The sequence below is a fragment of the Lethenteron reissneri genome, chromosome 8 (assembly GCF_015708825.2).
Source record: "Lethenteron reissneri isolate LAM-NWPU_2019-01 chromosome 8, ASM1570882v1, whole genome shotgun sequence".
Classification (NCBI taxonomy): domain Eukaryota; kingdom Metazoa; phylum Chordata; class Hyperoartia; order Petromyzontiformes; family Petromyzontidae; genus Lethenteron; species Lethenteron reissneri.
This window is the reverse complement of record NC_083786.1, coordinates 11,876,750-11,896,221: the sequence shown is the minus strand read 5'-3', so window position 1 is coordinate 11,896,221 and position 19,472 is coordinate 11,876,750. Positions and strand designations below refer to the sequence as shown.

At 49.0% G+C, this 19,472-nt stretch overlaps 1 protein-coding gene across 5 annotated transcripts in view; it reads left to right on the top strand.

The window, feature by feature from the left end:
• LOC133361266 (cysteine-rich motor neuron 1 protein-like) overlaps positions 1 to 19,472 on the top strand; it is a 43,213-nt gene that overhangs the window by 16,322 nt on the left and 7,419 nt on the right. For 2 of the 5 annotated variants that reach the window (XM_061580186.1, XM_061580210.1), the window contains exons 2-9: positions 1,359 to 1,622; positions 3,701 to 3,904; positions 11,271 to 11,405; positions 13,603 to 13,759; positions 14,923 to 15,044; positions 15,823 to 16,023; positions 16,685 to 16,906; positions 18,711 to 19,017. In XM_061580186.1, the coding sequence (XP_061436170.1) occupies positions 1,359 to 1,622; positions 3,701 to 3,904; positions 11,271 to 11,405; positions 13,603 to 13,759; positions 14,923 to 15,044; positions 15,823 to 16,023; positions 16,685 to 16,906; positions 18,711 to 19,017 (1,612 nt within the window). The remainder of the gene's footprint in view (positions 1 to 1,358; positions 1,623 to 3,700; positions 3,905 to 11,270; positions 11,406 to 13,602; positions 13,760 to 14,922; positions 15,045 to 15,822; positions 16,024 to 16,684; positions 16,907 to 18,710; positions 19,018 to 19,472) is intronic. The other 3 variants (XM_061580194.1, XM_061580202.1, XM_061580220.1) reach the window with 3 other exon arrangements.

The window sequence follows — 19,472 nt, the reverse complement described above, 5'->3', positions numbered from 1 at the left end:
GGGGGGGGTCCTCGTGGTGCTGCGCGGCTGCTTGTCTCGCACGGTGCCCTCGCCAGATGGGCACGTGCACGCAGAACAAAGGCAAAGATACACCCCCTCCCCCCCACCACGTATAGCCTCAACAGACTGTTGGGGCAAGTGCCGTTAGCGAGCAGCTGTGAAGGCCGGGACGGTACGCACGGACGTGGGTGGCCAGCACCACGCCCGGCCGCCTTTGTCTCCCCAGTGGCGATGTTTACACATCGCACCAGGCACTCGTTTGAGGCTGATTCTACCTAGGGGAGGCCCAAGACCGGTTGAGATAATCGTCACCGGTATTGGCCGTGAGCTGTAATCGAACCCGGGTCGCCAGGTTCGTGGCGCATAGCGCTAACCACTACACCACCGCTCCCCGCCACACACAAAGACACGCGCACACACACACGCACGCGCATGTGTGTGTGTGCGCTGTCCAGCACAAAAAAGATTCAAATTAGCAGCGGGTTTGACAAAGTATTGTAATCACTGCCGTTGACCAAACAGCGGGCTCTGCTGTCATCTGGCTCGGCGTTGATTTACGGCATCTGTTGCCTCGATGGCAAACTTCGCGTTGCGCAAACATTTGTAATGATGTGTATTTGAGCATTAACGTTTTAATTAATGAACGTGCGGAGCTCATATTTTAAGAGCTGTCGTGCGTTGTACGTGAGTGTGTACAAGGAAGAGTTCCGATGAAATAAAGGAAAATGTAACAATGGCCGTAAACCATGTATTGGTCGGAAGGCAGATTCCCAAACAATGTTTGCAAAGCACAAGAAACAGCCAAGTCTGTCGATATATATATTTGGTCAATTTCCATAACTTCTCGTCAAATATATCACATGTTTACGAATACAGTACGTGGATGAAGCCTCACGTGACCCACATTTTCTATCATATTTTTACTGACTCAAATTATTTTTTACAAATATCGATAAAAACATTTCACAATTCGATTCTAATTATTTAAACCGATCTGTTTATATATATTTATTTAAAAAAAGTCCCTCCCGCTCAGTTCTCTAAGCTACGACCTCAACCGAAAAGCTAAAAATACGTTCCCGACACGCCGGCCATGGCAGAAGAGGGCTTCTCGCTGGCTCCCCTCTCTAAGCCCAACTCGTGCGGGGGAATTGAAACCCAAACAGCCGTGGCGCCGGGCGGCCGCCGTCCCAGCCGCCTACGACGACCACGGCGGCGGCAAGTGGGGACGTGCGAGTCGGACGGAGACTTGTTATCATTCACGACGCGTGCGGCGCTGTTACCACCACTGCCTTCATCATCCCCACCCCTCCTCTCTCTCTCGCCCTCCGCATCTCGCGCCCCGCCGCGAGACGCAGCAGCAGCAGGCATGAGCGCCGGCCGGCCCGACTGCTCCCAGGCGCGCTGCCCCGTGCGCTTCTCCACGCGCTGCCCGCCCGACTCGCTGCTCGTGGAGGGCACCATGCCCCCCGAGGGCTGCTGCCCGCTGCCCAGCCGCTGCGAGTGCCGCCCGCGGGAGCGCTGCCCCCCGGCCGTGTGCTCGCCGGGCGCGACGCCCACGCGGCTCGCGTCTGCCGACGGCACCCCGGGCCGCTGCTGCGAGCTGTACGCGTGCCGAGCAGGTGGGTTCCGAGTCCACGCGGTGGAGGGGGTCTCTATGAACTTTCCGAATCGGAGTGGTAGAAATACGAGGAGGTCAGAGGGGAAGGTCACCAGCACTGCCCGTCGCTCGCTTACGTCGCTGCCGGCGGGAGGGCCTCCGCCAGGGGAAGGTCTAGAGAGCACCTCCGTAGGGTCATTGGTCTACTCTTCCATAGGGTGGGAAGAACCCGCACGTCACCCCACCACGTGCCACCTGCCACTGGGCCCAAGTGTTACTCGTGTATACTACCGCGGGGTGATAGAGGCGGGGAGGGTTGACGGCAACTTGCGTCGTGTTTCAAGTGCCGCGCCGGGAGGTCGAATCGAACCGGAGACCGCTGCGTTGCAAGCCCGGTGTGCCAGACACGAGACCACGGCAGCTTCCCAACTTCATCCTCATCTTAGCGACGATGCCGTGAAAGGCGCTTTGGTCTGGAGTGGCCGTGCAGAGGCCCAGACACCACCGCACCGTGAACCCGGCGACCTGAGTTTGATTTCTGGGCTACGGCGAACACGAGTGGCGAGTGATATCCGTGTTGTTCTGAGTCTCCCTTCGGCTGAATCAGCCTGAAAAAGAGTACCTGGGACGATGTTTAAAAGCATCTCGCACGAAGGCAGCCAGGAGTCGTGCTCGCCACGTCACCCCCTCGCTTGTGCCCCAGGCGAACTCCACTTTCATCAACAGTGGACAATCAACTGGGACATATGGCGAGCTAGGCAGCCCCTCCCTCCAACAGACCTGCCCACTTTTGAATATCAACGCCCATTTAATCAATAGCCACCCTTCAACAAATATAATCGATAGTCAATCAATCCTAAGGCTCTTCTTGAGGATGATCCTTAATTTGGATGTTTGGCCACCTACATTAATTGTATAGCTCTACAGAGATTGATTCAGGAATCCGATACCGCACAGCCCTGCCATCTGTCATCTGATGATGAAAGGTGAACTCGGAACTCGTGCAATGACAAGTCCATCACGTGGCGTCAGAGAATTGACCCAGGAGACGGTGGTTCGTGACTGCGACCGAAACAGCCTAAAGAGGCCAACTACCCTCAACCGTTTGATGCGTTTTGAAAAGTTATTAAATTAGTTGCGCAGATTATAATATCACAATGTATTTTAGAGAATGAAAACGTCATTTGTTTTCTGTTGATAATAACCATGAAACGATATCTTGATGGTATCGGCCTGCTCAGCGAAGAGTCACCCTTTGACGTCCATGGACAAGTCCCCATCTCTCCCTTTACCAACACACACGCACCAGCACGGCCAGGGATGGTCAAACAACCCACTGACCGAAACGCATGGAGGGGGCCTTCAAGCAGAAGTGAATTGCTAAAGGGATGTACAACGTGAGCATCACCAAATACGAACATGCAGGGGTGGGTGCTAACAAGTGAGTGCGAAAGTAAAGAAACAAATGCAAAAAGCCACCAAGCCTGTCGCAGGAACGGAACGCGGCCAACGAGAGGACGGCGGCCGCCGTGGAGATGGAGCGCTGAAATGAGACTCGTGTGCAGCTAGGTGCTGGGTGGATCACCACCATCATCATCATCGTTATATCGAGGGGAGATGGGGGTGGCTTGCACGACACTTTCACCCAGCAATGGATTGCCCCAGAATACGAGGTCGGCAACATTTGAAAGCAGACGAAGATTATACAATTTTTTACGAAAATAGTTTGAACAAATAAAACACGGACACGGCAGGTATACAACAGATGACAACAACGCACATTCTGACTTAAATAGCCAAAACAGGCGATGGAAAAAACTGCATCTATTTAGTTTTTGTTCCCCTTCGTTATTCTTTAACGCTACCTCACATTTTTGTTGTCACCGAGACATTCCACAGTTACCCATTCCCTGTCATGTTTAATAAATTGCTAAATATCTCTGCGTTAAATGACGTTTAACATTTAAGCGTGGCGAGTGGGTGAAGCCAAAGAGGCCGCGGCGACGCGGCACCGGAGCCGCGGGTTTGCCGACCCCTGACCCCGACGGCCGACGAGCCCGCGTTGATGCGGGCCCCTGTTGCGCGCGTGCGTGCGTCCAGACGTCGGAGGCAGCGTGGAGAAGCCGGGCCCTGCCGGGTGCCTGGCGGGGGGCAAGATGCGCGCGGAGGGCTCCCGCTGGCGCGAGGACGCCTGCACCAAGTGCCGCTGCGTGGGCGGGAGCGAGCAGTGCGTCACGCAGGCGTGCGGGCAGCACTGCGAGAAGGGCGCACGCGTCCCCGGCGAATGCTGCCTGCGCTGTCCAGGTGCGAGGGCGCACGGGCATCGCGCTCAACGCCTGTGTCACCTAACTACCGCTACCAGCAGATGTTGTGACGCCTGTTCTACCTAACTACCACTACCAGCAGATGTTGTGACGCCTGTCCCACCTAACTACCGCTACGAGCAGACGCTGTGACGCATGTTCTAACTAACTACCTCTACGAGCCATGGGCATCCAGGAGGTGCCGTACGCTGGCCCGTCAGGTGGATGCGGTACAGCAGAATCGTGGGGTTTGTTAGGCTCTCATCAACAGTCAGGCTTATCAAACAAAATAATACTGCTGGGTTGGATTTTGTCACCGGAAAAAAACATGTCGCGTTTAAATAGGCATTCGACATTGATGCAGGAAATTACGGATAAATAGCATAAATTTTGTTATTAGCTTTTAAAAGTAAATTTCATTGAAAGTTAATCTGATTTAATCGTGTTATTTAGCCATAATCCTCCACAGCAATTCTTAACGTGCCGTGTGTTGGCAAGCACGTGTTAGCCTGTCATGTTAGATGGACCCATCGATTCATATAACTTTTAAAAAGCTGGCAGCAGCAGGTCCGGAATTTTCATGGGGCTGACTTCCTCCTCCCAGCACTAAGAAAGCGTCTTGCGATGGAGTTTCTACACAGCTGGCTGAAAATCGTTCCACTTCTTGTGGGACGTGACGGTTCTTATGGCAGGCGCGTGAAGCAAGCGTATTTGTGTTTAACTTGTAGGAGGTAACTGCTTGCTGTAAAGGACACGTCGGCTTCCTCAAAGCACACATCATAACACTCGCTGCCGCACCAAGGGCATCTTGAAGGGTAGGGTTGTGAAGCTCTTCCAACGAGGCGGCCTCCCGCCCGAGCTTTCAATTATACAAGCGCGACATTGACCGATATGACGCTAGCCCGATTATAAATCTCAAATAATACAAATCTTAGATGGTTTCATTGTAATACGGCCGTGTATTACGGTCCGCTCATTCAAGCGATCGATTATGTAGGTGCAAATTTGACGAATGTCCTAGAACCGTAAATGTTGTGGTTTACCCTCCAACACACAAGCGGTTAGTGCTGAACTGGTCACAAATTAGCACGTTTTGTTTACGTGAAAAACTTTACTAATTCGCTGTGTCGGGTGGTAGCGGGTTTAACAACACATTCATATTTACGCAATCTAACCCAAAAAAACTATATTATTAAATTAAATGGAGTAAATTTCCGAATAAAGCAGTGCATAATTGGAAGAATTTCATTATTTGGAAACCAAGAGAGAGCCCATTAGAATACAGGCCCCGTTCGCGTTATAGTCATTGCCCCGCACAAGCCAATCAAGCCGTGTTTGGCAGCCTGGCAGCAGCGGCAGGCATTGCGTATTAAATGATGCTCACTCTCCCTTTTCGGCAAGAGCATGTCAATCAACCGCCGCTCCCTACACCACCCCACCCCACCACTGACTTCAATGCGCATCCTCCCAGCTCCACAATCCCACTTTGAATCAGCGGTTCAAATTACCTCTGAGCCTGGTGCCCTAACTGTCCAACATAACAAGGGCTCCACTGTCAAAAATATCATGGCAATTATGTGCTTGACAGTTTTGAAGCTGAATCTGTGTGGGCTGCACACTTGGGAGAGAGAGATGAGGAGGAGGAGGAGGGCGGTGGGGTGTTTCCGTGAATGTTTGGTCCGAGAAAGAGTCGCGGGTCCTCGGTTCTTTCCGGCGTCGCCACATCTTGGTGTGAGCATCTCGCGGGCGCACGCACAGGTGCAGTGGAGGGGCAGCGAGCTTGTGCAGGTGCGGGGGCGTTTAATTTGCGTCGTGCCAAGCGGCACGCCCGCGGCGCGCATGCACTCAGATGACCCCTTTCCTTCATCGCGGACCTAACGGTGATGATGAATTGTGGGACTAATTGATCATTCGCGTATCTGGAACATAAATAATTGTCTACGCAACCTGTTTACTATTACACTGCTATTTTAAGAATGGTGTGATTAGAGTAACAACAAAAGGTTACCGCGATGCATAATCGTTTTGGTGAGCGCTCTGTATCGGTAACACCATCTAGTTCAGGGGTCGGGAACCTTTTTGACTGGGAGAGCCATAAAAGCCAAATATTTCTAAATAAATTGCATTGAGAGCCATACAGTATTTTTAACGTATAAAAATATTAAATATGTATTACTTTTAATGCGACTTCTGGTGCTGCATGGTTTTGCTGATGGCCTTGTAGTCTGGTTCGTACGTGGTGAGGTTGAGCTTCATGCAGGCGTTGAGGCCCCGTGACCCGTGAAATTTATCTTCAAAACTAATTTCTGTTTACTTTAAAATGACACAGTATTATTAAGCAATATCACAAGTATTTTAAAATCAGTTCCAAACTGATTTTTGTATTTTTTTTCAACTCAAAATTGTCTGGGAGCCATATGTCATGACCAAAAGAGCCATATATGGCTCGCGAGCCATAGGTTCCCGACCGCTGATCTAGTTCATGCGTGGGCACATCTGTGGTGCAGTGGTCAGCGCTGCGCCACGAACCGTACAACCTGAGTTTGATACCCGGTCATGGCTAACGTCACATCTGCGCCTGTCCTGGGCTTCTCCTTCAGTAACCGACACTCACAACTGACCAGCGTGGTGAAGTATGGTCAAGCATCCTCAATATGCAACACAGGACGGGGGAAACCATGTGGCAGTGACTCGACAAAGGGCTGTGACAAAACGATGGTAAATAGGAAATGCTTAATTGACATTTGCGCCGCATTCTGATTCTGTTTTGGGTGTTTGCCCGTTTACCTAATCGTCTGTAAGACAAGACGCGCCACTGTAGCCAGCGAGTGTCACCCTGGCTGGGGGACGCACGATTTAACCAAATTTCACGCTCCGGCGAACGCGCCACCCACAACAAGGATTAATTAAAACCCGTCTGTGATGATAATAGCGAAAGAAACACCGGTTCCAGATGCCCCTCTTCACTCCCACCCCCCAACTCTCCCGACCTATAACCCCCTCCCACCCCCCATTCAACGAGATAATTTATACAAAAAGTCACTATACGGCTAATGCATCATGAGTTTGCATGCGGCATTGCTTATCGGGTTAAACACGGGCCCGCTATGTGTTTTTTAATGGAGCCCTCTTCTTGCCAATGCGGTACGCTGAACCCAGCGGCAGCATTTGGTGAACAAGCCTGACTCTTTCTTAAATCAATGCTGCCTGATAATACTGTGTTGGTCTGGAAGGCCAACAGGCTGATCTATTAACGATACTTTTAAAAAGTAACAATATTTTTAAAGATGCCATATGGAAACACCGAGCGGAGTTACATATATTAAAACAAACATGTAATTGTTTTATTTTTTTCAGTGTCGATTTTTTTTCTCAGCTGGACCCCAAGGCCATTTGTCATGGGAATGGGGAGATGCAACTACGTAAACAATATCATTACATATTATAAAATGTATACAAGTGTTAAACGTATATTTAATTAATATTTATAATTAAGCAAATATTAATTATATACAATTATTAAATATTATTAACCTTATGGCGGGACCCCGGGGTCCCATAAGCCCCCGGCTCTCGCATAAACATATTACATTATAATGTAAACTAAAACTTTGCTCTTTTTCACCATTGGGTTTGAAGGATGATGGCAAGTGCTGTCTTATTCAGGAAGATGACGAACGCTTGTGTTGCGATCGAAACGTCGTAGTTTTTGTTATTTTTTGTTATTATCTTTGAACCTATCTACGAGACTTTACCGAAAGATGCAAAGAATATGAATTCCTGCAGTCACGAAAGCTTTAAGTCAAGATTGAAGTCTTCTCTTGTTAAACTTTGCCTTTAAAACTGAAAACTACTTACCTGCAGTACTTCTATTTAAATACACTATCGAAAAAAATATTTACACCCCTCTGTCAATCATCGTGTTTCTCAGTGTGGATTTGTGAGCACACTTTGTAAATAGTACATAAAATAGTACGAGTTTTCAATGCGCTATTCATATTGTAACAAGCGTTTATACCAATGTTACTCTACAGAGTAGTGGGTCGCCGCTCCTCTTATCCGCATTGATACGAGCGGTATGTGGGGACTACTGGCTTAACCGCAAAAACAACCTATCTGCACAGATGCATACGGACAAGAGAAGTATTATCAAACAGGAGGAATTAACGGTGCAACGCATCTCATCTGTTAAATATCTGCAGGTAATAGGATTGTCATCGATTGATCCTGGCTGCAGACATTGGTATGTCACAAATAATAATGAAGATAAGAAAGCAGTTTCACTGTATGATGCATCCCGTTATGACAAATTAATAACTTAAGTTGTGTAGGCAGTTTGAGCAGCTTTGGGTAAAACTTATTATGATCCTGCCCATACCCGAGCATGGAGTGCATTCGCTTGTTCAGCTCTTCTGCGCATTCGTTCTTGCTGCTGCGCTTGGACGACACGACATCAACAGAACGATCCAGGTGTGCACGGTGGGACGGAGTAGCCAAAAATACATAAATTAATTACGAGTTTGACTTCCGTTTATTCGGGACCCCGGGGTCTCGCCATAAGTTTCATATATGCGATAAGCATAATAATTATATACAGTCGCATCTCCCCATTCCCATGACAAATGGCCTTGGGGACAAGCAAAAGAAAGGAGAATAAAAAAACAACATACAACAACAGTGCAGATTGCTGTCTTTCTCACGGGAAATGTTGTGTCTCACTGACATAAGGAAAGTGACTCATTAGGGGAGAGGGTTGGAGCTGGCACACAACGTTGCTTGTCACGCCATGGGGTGACGCTTCGCTCGGAGATTAGTTGAACAAAAAAAAGCAAGGTCGTTATTTTTCCAAGCATTTTAGTGTTTTTTTTAAAGCATTTTTGGCAAATATCTCCACAGCGTTCTTTGGCCAGTGTAATTTTTTTTTCTCAGCTGAGTCTTGTGCAGGGGAAAAAAACCGTCCACACACACAAGGGTAAATAATGAATAGTAATGATAATGATATGTGCTGTTTAAATAAAAAAAATGTCGTGAGGGGCTATTGCGGGTTTATTGCCAGCCTGGTAATGACTTGTTTTAATAACAGATATTTAGTGTTAATCACGCGGTGTAAAATAAAAAAAATATATCAGCATCATGCCAGTAATTCATTCCTTTTTATTTAGTGATTAATTACGAATATATATTTACGTTGATACCCACGTAAACAGGGACACCACTTACTGTATCTGTAAGCAAGCTGTGACCCTTAATCCAGCAGTCAATTTCGAGCTGTTGTTTTTTGTTTGGCAAAATGAGTGGGTGCATTTGGCTGTGACACCAGCAAGCGACTGCCAAGGCAAGTGTTGTCAGCATCAAAACCAAGCCAAACACCCAGCCTCCAACGCAGTCCACATAAAGTAGCCCGCCAGAGTCAATGGAATGAGCATCAGGCAACGAAATGGAATAAAAATAGAGTTTTTGTCCCCCGTTTGCATGAGTTTATTTAAATATATAATTTGTGGGGGGAAAATATTCCCCCAACCAATTTTATTCCGCTGTGTTATCCGCTCGACGTCGTTAGACGCATGATCCATTCGGATCTCTCACACAGCAGGGCAACCCTTCGTTTGAGAGAACGGTCCGTGGAAGCGGATATCACAGAGATACCTCTGCGATCGCTTAAAGTGACTTCTGGTCCACACAGCAGAGGGCAGCACTTCCCCACCCACGCTGCATATGACAGTGATTTTCACCACGTGACAGTCAAAATTAATGTTTTAATTCTCAGATCTGGAATTAGCCATTCTAAGTCTAGAACCAAATTTAATGCGGCGGTTTTTCAATGCTGTCATTGGCGACCGCGCTGCGACCATCACCTGTCATTTGTATTCTTAAACACAATCGTTATTCCAACCTAAGCTGGTTGCATTTAACCCTGACTAGCGACTCGGGGGTTAGAGGTCAACACAGAAGATATTTCCCAAGCTCCACAGCAAGGTTGGCTGCGCAAAGATTACCAGGCACAGAAGGTGTGTCCCCAGAGCCCGGCCGCTCGAGGTGACCCACCCTGAACACCTGCACTCATTAACCGCACACTACTGCCTTAAGCACGGCCATGGAAACACATCTTTCCCATTAAACTGCCTGACAATGTGGTTTGTTTTGTAAAGCCCTTATATACTGTGCCTTCACGGAGCACAGCTTGCCGTGGGGAATTTTGACTATTTACTGCGGGCGGATAATTTCCCAGGGGCCAATTGGCTTTAGATGGGGTGCTCCTTTTCAAAAAATGAACCTTAAAAAAGCCCCTATTTTCCTCAATTATGGATAAATATACTGATTTCTACATTCTCTCCTCAACAGCTTAGCCTGCGACGGTATGTGTTCTTATGTGTCTCGCAAATGGAAGGCTGAACTTTATTAAAGCATCCATTGATTTTGTGTGACTGAAAACAATTGAGCTGAAAATCATGTTATTACTTTTAAAATATGTATTTTTATTCAGCCACCCAGTAAATACTGGGTTGCATTGCTTTATATTTCTGATTTGCCACACTGTAATTTTTTTTCTTCCCAAGATAATACCCGCTTAATCAAACCTCCGATTTATTCAGCATGTTTAGTTTAGCATTGCCAATTTTTTGTTGTCAACCGACCAGCTGAATGAAGGCCTCCTTCTGCTTTGCTGGTCGTGAGCGTTGCTCTGAGCATACTTTACCTCGCTGGTCCGCCACCAGTTGGTGAAGGGGGTGGTCCAGAACTGGTTCACATTTGCTCGCCGCTGAGATTAAAACTAAAAGCGTGTTTATTTTGCTAGGTAACGCCCACTGACCTGGCTATCACAAATGATAGCTCAACGAAGTGGCTCATCATGTGGAAATGTATAAGAGCCAAATACTCCAAACACATGTTGATTCTAAATGTGGTGGGAAAAACCGGAGGACCCGGAGAAAAATCCACACGACCACGGGGCGAACATCCAAACTCCAAATATACAGCAGGCATCAGGTTCGAGATCGAACCCACAACCTCCTGCATACCAGGCGAGGGAGTTAACAACTCCTAGCCACCGTGGCGCCATTAGTCATGGCCGGAAATCGAATTTGCCAGTCGAATTGGCAAGCTCCCAGCACAGTGGTGCATTACCCATTGCGGCACTACATCACCACGACAATTAAACATAGGGGCCATAAAAACATCGGTGATGACACGGTTATGATGGGGAGGGTTTAACTGCTTAGGTTATCTCGCCATCGTGCAGTATGCTTCTCTGCTCGGCACGCTGTCCGACGTTTTGCTCTGCGTGTTTCAGCCGAACAACACGCGTCACATCCCGAAAACATGTCGGAGAGCGGTGGAGGTGAACGATTTGTTTTTCGTGTGTTCAGGGCCAGAGGAGTCATCATCGGTGACCGCTTTGCCCCTGACCTGCGACCCTCTGACCTGTAACCTCACGGAGGAGAGCTGCCCCTACGGCTTCCAGCTGGACGAGAAAGGCTGCCGCTCCTGCGGCTGCAAGACGAGTGAGTGCCTCTCCGGGTGCCGGAGAGAATTGCTCGATTTCCCGAGCCCACAGTCGTACACAGGGGCCAGATTAAGTTTGATGGGTGCGGGGGACTGGCTGTGTACATTTTGGGGGCCCTTCTTTATCCACGATATCCAATTCTTCCCCTTGCTCTTTGACCGCCGTACTTTATTGTTATTCACATTGGTGATTTCAGTTCAGATGCTCATTTGTGAAATGCGAATTGCAAAGCTAAAGCAATGTTAAAACGAACGAAACTATAAACAAATATTTCGGCCCATAACTGGTGGTAGTCGTCGAAGTACACACAGTAATGCCTATGGTTTAAATTGCCAAATAACATATGCTACGGTAATGCATTTTACCTATTTTCAATCTGTGATATATTTTTTTGGAGGGGAGGGGCTCTCGAAATCCGAGACCCCTGACTGCCGCCTCTAAAGCTCCCGCATGAATCTGGCCCTGCTCATGCAAAAACATCCAAAGAGAGGACCACAGAACTCGGGCAATTGTTGGCGCCAGTTCCAGCTGCCTTCACATTTGTCTGTGGTTTTCCTGCACCTCCGTGCAGAAAACATGCGAACGTCGTAAACTCTTCAGCGTTTAGAAATGCATTTTGTGTGAATGACGTTATATAATATTCCAAAAGTATTAAGTGATTATCATTATTCCACTAGTATTATCTGTATTAACTGGCTAGACCAGCCTCACTCTTCGTGCGTCATAGTTTTATTCAAATATACATTTAGATATTGTATGGCCCAGTCGTATGCATCATGTATTATTATGCATCTGTACAATATAATCCCTTTATTTTAAGACCAAGTAAGGGCATGTTGAGGGCAGCCGCATTTTTCAAGGGAGACGTGGGTACAATACATACAGCAAAATGGCATAAAACATTCCAGTGCAACAAATTTGAGAGTGAAAATCATAACAGCGTACATAAACACAGAAACAGATTTTTCATGGACAAAATAAAATTGAGAGTTAAACACCATGACAGATAAACATTGGCTAAGTGCTCTAATTTAAACTCAAAATCAAATATATACAGTGATGTTTAAAGTGAAACACATTTAAATACAATCAAGTTAAATAATACATACACATTAAAAATCTATATTGTCTACACACTTACACCGATCAGGTAGCTAAACCATAGAGCGAGCGGTTTGCAATCGCAAGGTGTGCGAGTTCAAATCCTGGTTGGGGGCGTTGACTCAGTCCATCATCTCTTTGGGATCGGTAAAATTAGTACCTGCTCTGTGGGCAAGTAAACATTGGTTGTCCGATGGATGAACTCGTCCCAGCCATAGGGATGTGGAGTTTTCATCAACCGGCTCAGGGCTGTAAACAATGCCTCAAATGCTCATTTCAGCAGGAAATCACTTTGACTTTGCTTTCAAAGGCTGTCCCACCGATGCATCTGAGAGCTACAACTGACTTTGATCCGTCTATATACCTACGAACTGCATGGTAAATTACACAATTGGTTATGCTATTTCATGTGGGGTAAAGGTCGTGTTACTCCTCTAACCCAATTGTGGAGCATCCTGAGATACGTCACAAATTGAGAGGGCGTACGAATCAATTTGAGCGGCTCAATGCAATTTGATGAGGGGGTGACCACAAGTAGCTTTATACACGTGGGCAATGATTCACGGGGGAGACTATAGCACAACCTGCGATGAATCGGATGGGATTGAGGTCGTCGCAAGCTGCTGCGAAGAGGTTAAGCGGCTTCAAATTGGATCGTGGACTTGCGCTACGTGAACGCCACGTTGCCCTCGCAATTGCGCGAGATGTGTTCACACTAGATTTGAAGCTTTCGTAACTGCAAGGATTCATACTCTTAGTTCTGTCGGTAAAGTCACGTAGGTAAAAAATTAAATTAAAATTAATAAAAATAAAATAAAAATCACGACGTTTCGGAGGCAACACAAGTTTCCGTCATCATGATGTGATTTTTATTTTATTTTTATTAATTTTAATTTAATTTTTTACCTACGTGACTTTACCGAAAGAACTAAGAGTACGTGTTCACACGTCGCGTTACATGAACTTTCCGAACTTCGACCGAGCGAATATATAGCGACGCGTGAGCTTTACACCCCTCCCTCTCCCTCTCCGTGTGATGCTTCCACGTGCACATTGGCACGCACGGGCCCGCGGGGCGTCACGCGCGCGCGCAGGGCACGAGTTCTGCAAGGTGCTGCTGGCGGGCTGCTCCCTCGAGTGCCCGTTTGGTCGCCGCCTGGGCCCCCACGGCTGCGAGATGTGCCGCTGTCGCCCCAAGCCCAAGCGCTGCCGCCCACTCGTGTGCTCCAAGGCCTGTCCCCACGGATACATGTACGTGGTGCGGCGGCGACGACGATGAGTAACGGGTCACTCGTGACAAATGTTGCGTCACGAGCCTTTGAAACGTAATTTTTTTTATCTTGTGTGTCCGGCGCTGTCGCTGTGTGAAGATCACGCGCAAAAGCATTCGCTGAGTAAATAACGATCTCAAGGCGCTGTAGAATGTGTAAGGCGCAAGATTTTTGCAAGGAGGTGCAGGAAACCGCCGACAAACGGGAAGGCAGCCAGAATTGACCCCAACACCAATTGCCCAAGTTCTGTGGTCCTATATTGGTATGTGTTTGCCAACGCTATTACTGAGCGTTTATACATATGGGAGGAAAACTGAGTTCCCGGAGATTTAAAACAACATAATGGATTGTTTGTGCTCCAGTTGAGTCTCCCAGAAATGTGGTAACCTTAGTCATAGAAGAGTTCTAAAACCAACTATGTTTGCTATGCGTGTAACAGAGCTTTTAATTCATCGTTTATTTTGCTCAAACACATCGAATAGTGTGCATTAGTTACGCTAATGGGATGTCAATGTTACATCCAGGCTAATGGAGCAAACAAATATGTCTAAATGAGACAAAATAAATGAGAATCAATGCAAACAAGAAGGTAAAAATGAGAGGAAATGGAATCCACTCTAGGATCGAATTTGCTACCCAAAATATTACCAATTCACCAAATCTTTGGGATCTATGGTTACATGCCAAATGTGTACCATATGTTTTGAATTTTTTTTTTTAATTTACAAATTTATTTTCAAATGCGCCACTGTCCGATACCGAAATCTGCAAATATCAGCGTGTCTGATGGCCCTTGTAACCGACTGCTTGTACGTTTGCCCGAGTGTTTATCTGGCATTTTCCATTGGCCCCACCTGCCGCTCATGTGCCAGTCCCCTCAGTCAGAATCAGAATGATAATCTTTTATTCATCCTGGAGGAATCCGATGAGCTATGAAGCTCTTTTTCACAGATGTCCGGTAGGGGCGGGCCAAAAAGTGACAATCGGAGCGCAAAGTCAGTGAACCCATAACGCCAGGGCCCGGTCGCGTGATCTTCTGCCGGCAAGCCTTCGATGGCTCGCGTGACCTGAAAGTGCACCTAGCTTGGCACAATCGCCGTGGTGACGTCGCCGGTTATCTGCCGGTTCCCGTTGTGGGCGCAGACGGACGCGGCACGGCTGCGAGACGTGCCGCTGTGTGCGCTGCGCGGCGCTTTCCTGCGACAAGAAGTGTGCCCACGGATACGAGGTCAACGGCAAGGGCTGCCCCACCTGCAAGTGCCGAGGCAAGGCTCGCCGGTCCATTCGTTCGTCCTTCACCGGTTCATTCGTTCATCCTTCACCAGTTCATTCGTTCATCCTTCACTGGTTCATTCGTTCATCCTTCACTGGTTTATTCATTCATCCTTCACCGGTTCATTCGCTCATCCTTCACTGGTTCATTCGTTCATCCTTCCCTGGTTCATTCGTTCATCCTTCACTGGTTCATTCGTTCATCCTTCACCAGTTCATTCGTTCGTCCTTCACCGGTTCATTCGCTCGTCCGCCCAGTAATTTTCCACGAGCGTCGCACTCCGAACCCGCGCTCGCGTTCACCGGCGGCGTGTTAACTTCCACGCTTAATTAAATAGACTTTTTAAAGTTTTCTTCTACAACATCAGAGTGCAGCGGCACATTAAATATGCACTACAATGACAATAGATTTGAAGCATGTTTTTTTTGGGGGGGGGGGCAGAGCTTTGTGACGTCATATTTGAGGGGGGATCTGACTTTTTGTGACGCCGTGTGACGAAGAGGGGGGGGGGGGGGAATCAAAAATCGTCAAAAATCGCGTGACGTCATTTATGGACGGCCCCAAACTCCCGCGACTGCTCCCGGCGCGGTTGTCTTGCTCGCCTCAACGTGAAACGTGTGGCCGTTGCCTCCGGCATCTGCGTCGGCCCTACGAAAGGAAGAAGACGTCTTAACGAAGGTCGTTTGCTGTATCGCACCTGCCCCAACACGAACCCCCCCCCCCCCTCACTAATCCCACTGCTCACACCACCGCCCCCCTCCCCTCCCCAGCGCTGTCCTCCGAGGGCCCCGTGGCTCCGTTCTGCCTCTCGGGCGACGGGCGGCGCTACCGGGACGGCGACGATTGGCACGACGGCTGCCGCTCGTGCACGTGCCTGGCGGGGCGCGAGATGTGCACGCTGCTCACCTGCGCGTTGCCCCGCTGCGCTGCCCCCACGATGCCCGCGGGAGCCTGCTGCCCCACCTGCCCAGGTACGCGTGCCCGCTTCTAACCTCCAGCGCGCTTGCACGGCTCGCAAGACTGTGACCGCAGCTGTCTCTCTCGATGCGTGCATCTTGACATCAACGGATTTACAAGTAATATACAATTACTATATACACAGTAGTGTAGTGCTGGCGTGGAGTGGTGGCACAGTGGACGTGTGAAAAAGAGCTTTACAGCTCATCGGATTCCTCCAGTGTAAATATAGTTTTTTTTTTGCATTCTGACCACAAGCATTGTGGTTAATGCTGCCTTTTTACCTTGTAAGAGGTTTCAGTTTGTTGTTTTAACATCTTAACACCTGTTTTGTTGCCATAAAAAAGGGGAAAACCTATTATTATAAATATTCTGATTCTATATGCACAGTGTGCCATGAATCGGGCAAACCGAGTTTTGATTCCTCTACCACGGCCAACGGCGGCGGCGGGTTACAGGTGCAAGGGCTGCACCTTTACCCTTTGACGTACAACCGCCACCAAGTGGCGGTGACGTTACCACGACGCTTGTGCCAGGCTAGGTGCACGTTGAGGCCACGTGAATTGTCGAACGCCCCCTGGCAGGAGGTCACGGTGCAGACCCAGCAGGTGCCACGGGTCGACTGACTGAGATGACTGGCCGATGCTATAACGCAATTACATCAAACACACACAGGCCAGAGGATGGTGGCGGACCTGGCACCGCAGCCCAAGGACCCCGCGGTGTGCGTCACCCCTGCGGGGCTGCCCGTGTCGGGCGGGGAGACGTTCCGTCTCGACGGCTGCACGCGCTGCCTGTGCCGAGCCGGCCGGGTTCTGTGCGACGCCGAGGTGTGCCCCCCGCTGCCCTGCCAGGACGCCGTGAGGACACCCGGATCCTGCTGCCCAATGTGCCCCCGTGAGTGGCCATGCAACAAGTCTATCTATCCATCAATGACTCCAGCCATCACAATCGGCCATTCCATCCTGAGATGAATCCATCGGTTTATTCATCCATCCACCCGCCCACCCATATATCCGTACGTTAAGTGATTTACTTATTCACACATTAACCCATCCTTCCATCCATCGATTAATCCATTCATTTATCAATCACTTAATGCATCCATCCATCTAACAATTTATCCACCCATTCATCCATCCACCCATTAATCCAGTTATCATTCCTTCAACAAGTAATTTGATGTGATAATAAAGCCATCAATGTGCAGTTGCAACATTGAAATGTAATTTAAAATTGATCCAAAACCTCGACGCATAATATCTGTACAATACGGCTATGTACAGTAGAAGTTACATTTTGATTAAAGACTTTAGTCTGAAGTGATTGATCGAGAACATACTCTCATTTTTGACTGATTTCGAAACAAAACCAGTGGCATTTACCTTCAAATTTCCTTCCCTGGAATGACAGTTGGGAGAAGAGTATCGTCGCCCACAATGTAAATCAACACCAGTGGCGTTTCAGATGTACACTGTCAGGTGATTGCATTCACAATAGGCGCCCATTACGCACTTTTGCCTTTTTGAACATTTTGTCCCCGATTGCGCTTGAGGGGTCATGTCACGAGATGAAGTGAAACCCTTCGTGTTAGAGAACGGTCCACGGAAGCGGATATCAAAGAGCTACCTCTGAGATCCCTTGAAAGTGACCCCGAGTCCACACAGCAGGGGGCAGCTTCTTGGCTACCACACCGATGCAGATAAATGTTCATCACGTGACACCAAAACCAATATTGATAATTCTCAGAGCTGGCATCTATCCAACTCAAGTACGGAATCAAATGTGATGAGATGCAAATATTTGTGAAGCGATTGGTGACCGGGCTGAGGGTATCAGCTTGAGAGTTCGTTTTAGTCAGAGGGGTCCGCGTGGATTGTAAGGATCTCAGCAGTGCCAGCTCAAAGCGATGGCCACTGAGTGGATGACCACTGAGTGGATTTTACCCAAAGATCTCAAAACGGTGCCAGCTCAAAGCGATGCCCACTGAGTCACCTGGTCCACACCTCCCAGGTGTGTGGACCAGGCCACGGTGGTCATTGTTTAACACGTAGCAGCAGGCTGTCGCGAATAGCATCCATAGTAGGTGTTCTTGGGTGAGATCGGGTAAATGTATGTGTCGTTAAACCCGCCACCACCCGACACAGCCAACTAGTAAGGGTCGTCACGTGAACAGAACGTGGCCAATTCATCACTAGCACAGCACTAGTGTATAGTGTAGTGTAATATACTAGTACAGCACTAGTGTATCGTGTAGTGTATAGTGTAATATACTAGTACAGCACTAGTGTATAGTGTAGTGTATAGTGTAATATACTAGTACAGCACTAGTGTATAGTGTAGTATACTAGTACAGCACACCGGTGTGTTGTAGAGCCAGATTGTAAACGTTGCGGCTTGGCTCTGCAACACACACCGCGTGTTGCTGTGCTCGTGACGAATTAGCCACGTTCTACTAATAGGGGTTTTCCCCTTTTTTCTGGCAACAAAACAGACACCTTTGGCAAGGAATCATGCTTACATTTGTTTGCATTTGACTGCAAGTATTGTGGTTAATGTAAGCATGATTCCTTGCAAAAGGTGTCAGTTTTGTTGCCAGAAAAAAGGGGAAAACCCCTGTTAGTATATGTTGGTACTGGCAAAGGAGGTCCCATGACGTGGCCACGTGCTGTTCACGTGACGGCTTTTTTGTCGCCACCAGCAGCGGCCACCGCCGCCGCCGCAGCGACTCCCACGAGCAACGCGTCGCACGGGGCAGTCAACAACAACAACAGCGACGAGTCTCGCGGGGCAGTCAACAACAACAACAACAGCGACGAGTCGCCGCCGGCAATGTGCCGCTCCGCCTCGGGCGCCATGTTCCTGGCGGGAGAGGCGTGGAAGCGAGACGCGTGCACGAGCTGCGCATGCGCCGCGGGCGAGGTCACCGTGCCACGCGCCGCGCTGCCCGCCCGCCACGTGCGCGCGCCCCGTGCTGCGCAAGGGGCAATGCTGCCCATACTGCCCCCGTGAGACTCACACACACAGCCCACCACCACCACCACCCACCACCCCCTACTGCCCCCGTGAGATTCACGACCCACACACAGACCACCATCACCCCCTACTGCCCCCGTGAGACTCACACACACAGCCCACCATCACCACCACCACCACCCACCACCCCCTACTGCCCCCGTGAGATTCACAACCCACCACCACCCACCACCCACAACCACCCCCTACTGCCCCCGTGAGACGCACACACAGCCCACCATCACCACCACCACCCACCACCCCCTACTGCCCCCGTGAGACTCACACACACAGCCCACCACCATCACCACCACCACCCCCTACTGCCCCCGTGAGATTCACGACCCACACACAGCCCACCACCACCACCCCCTACTGCCAGCGTGAGATACACACACAGACCACCATCACCACCACCACCCACCACCCCCTACTGCCCCCGTGAGAC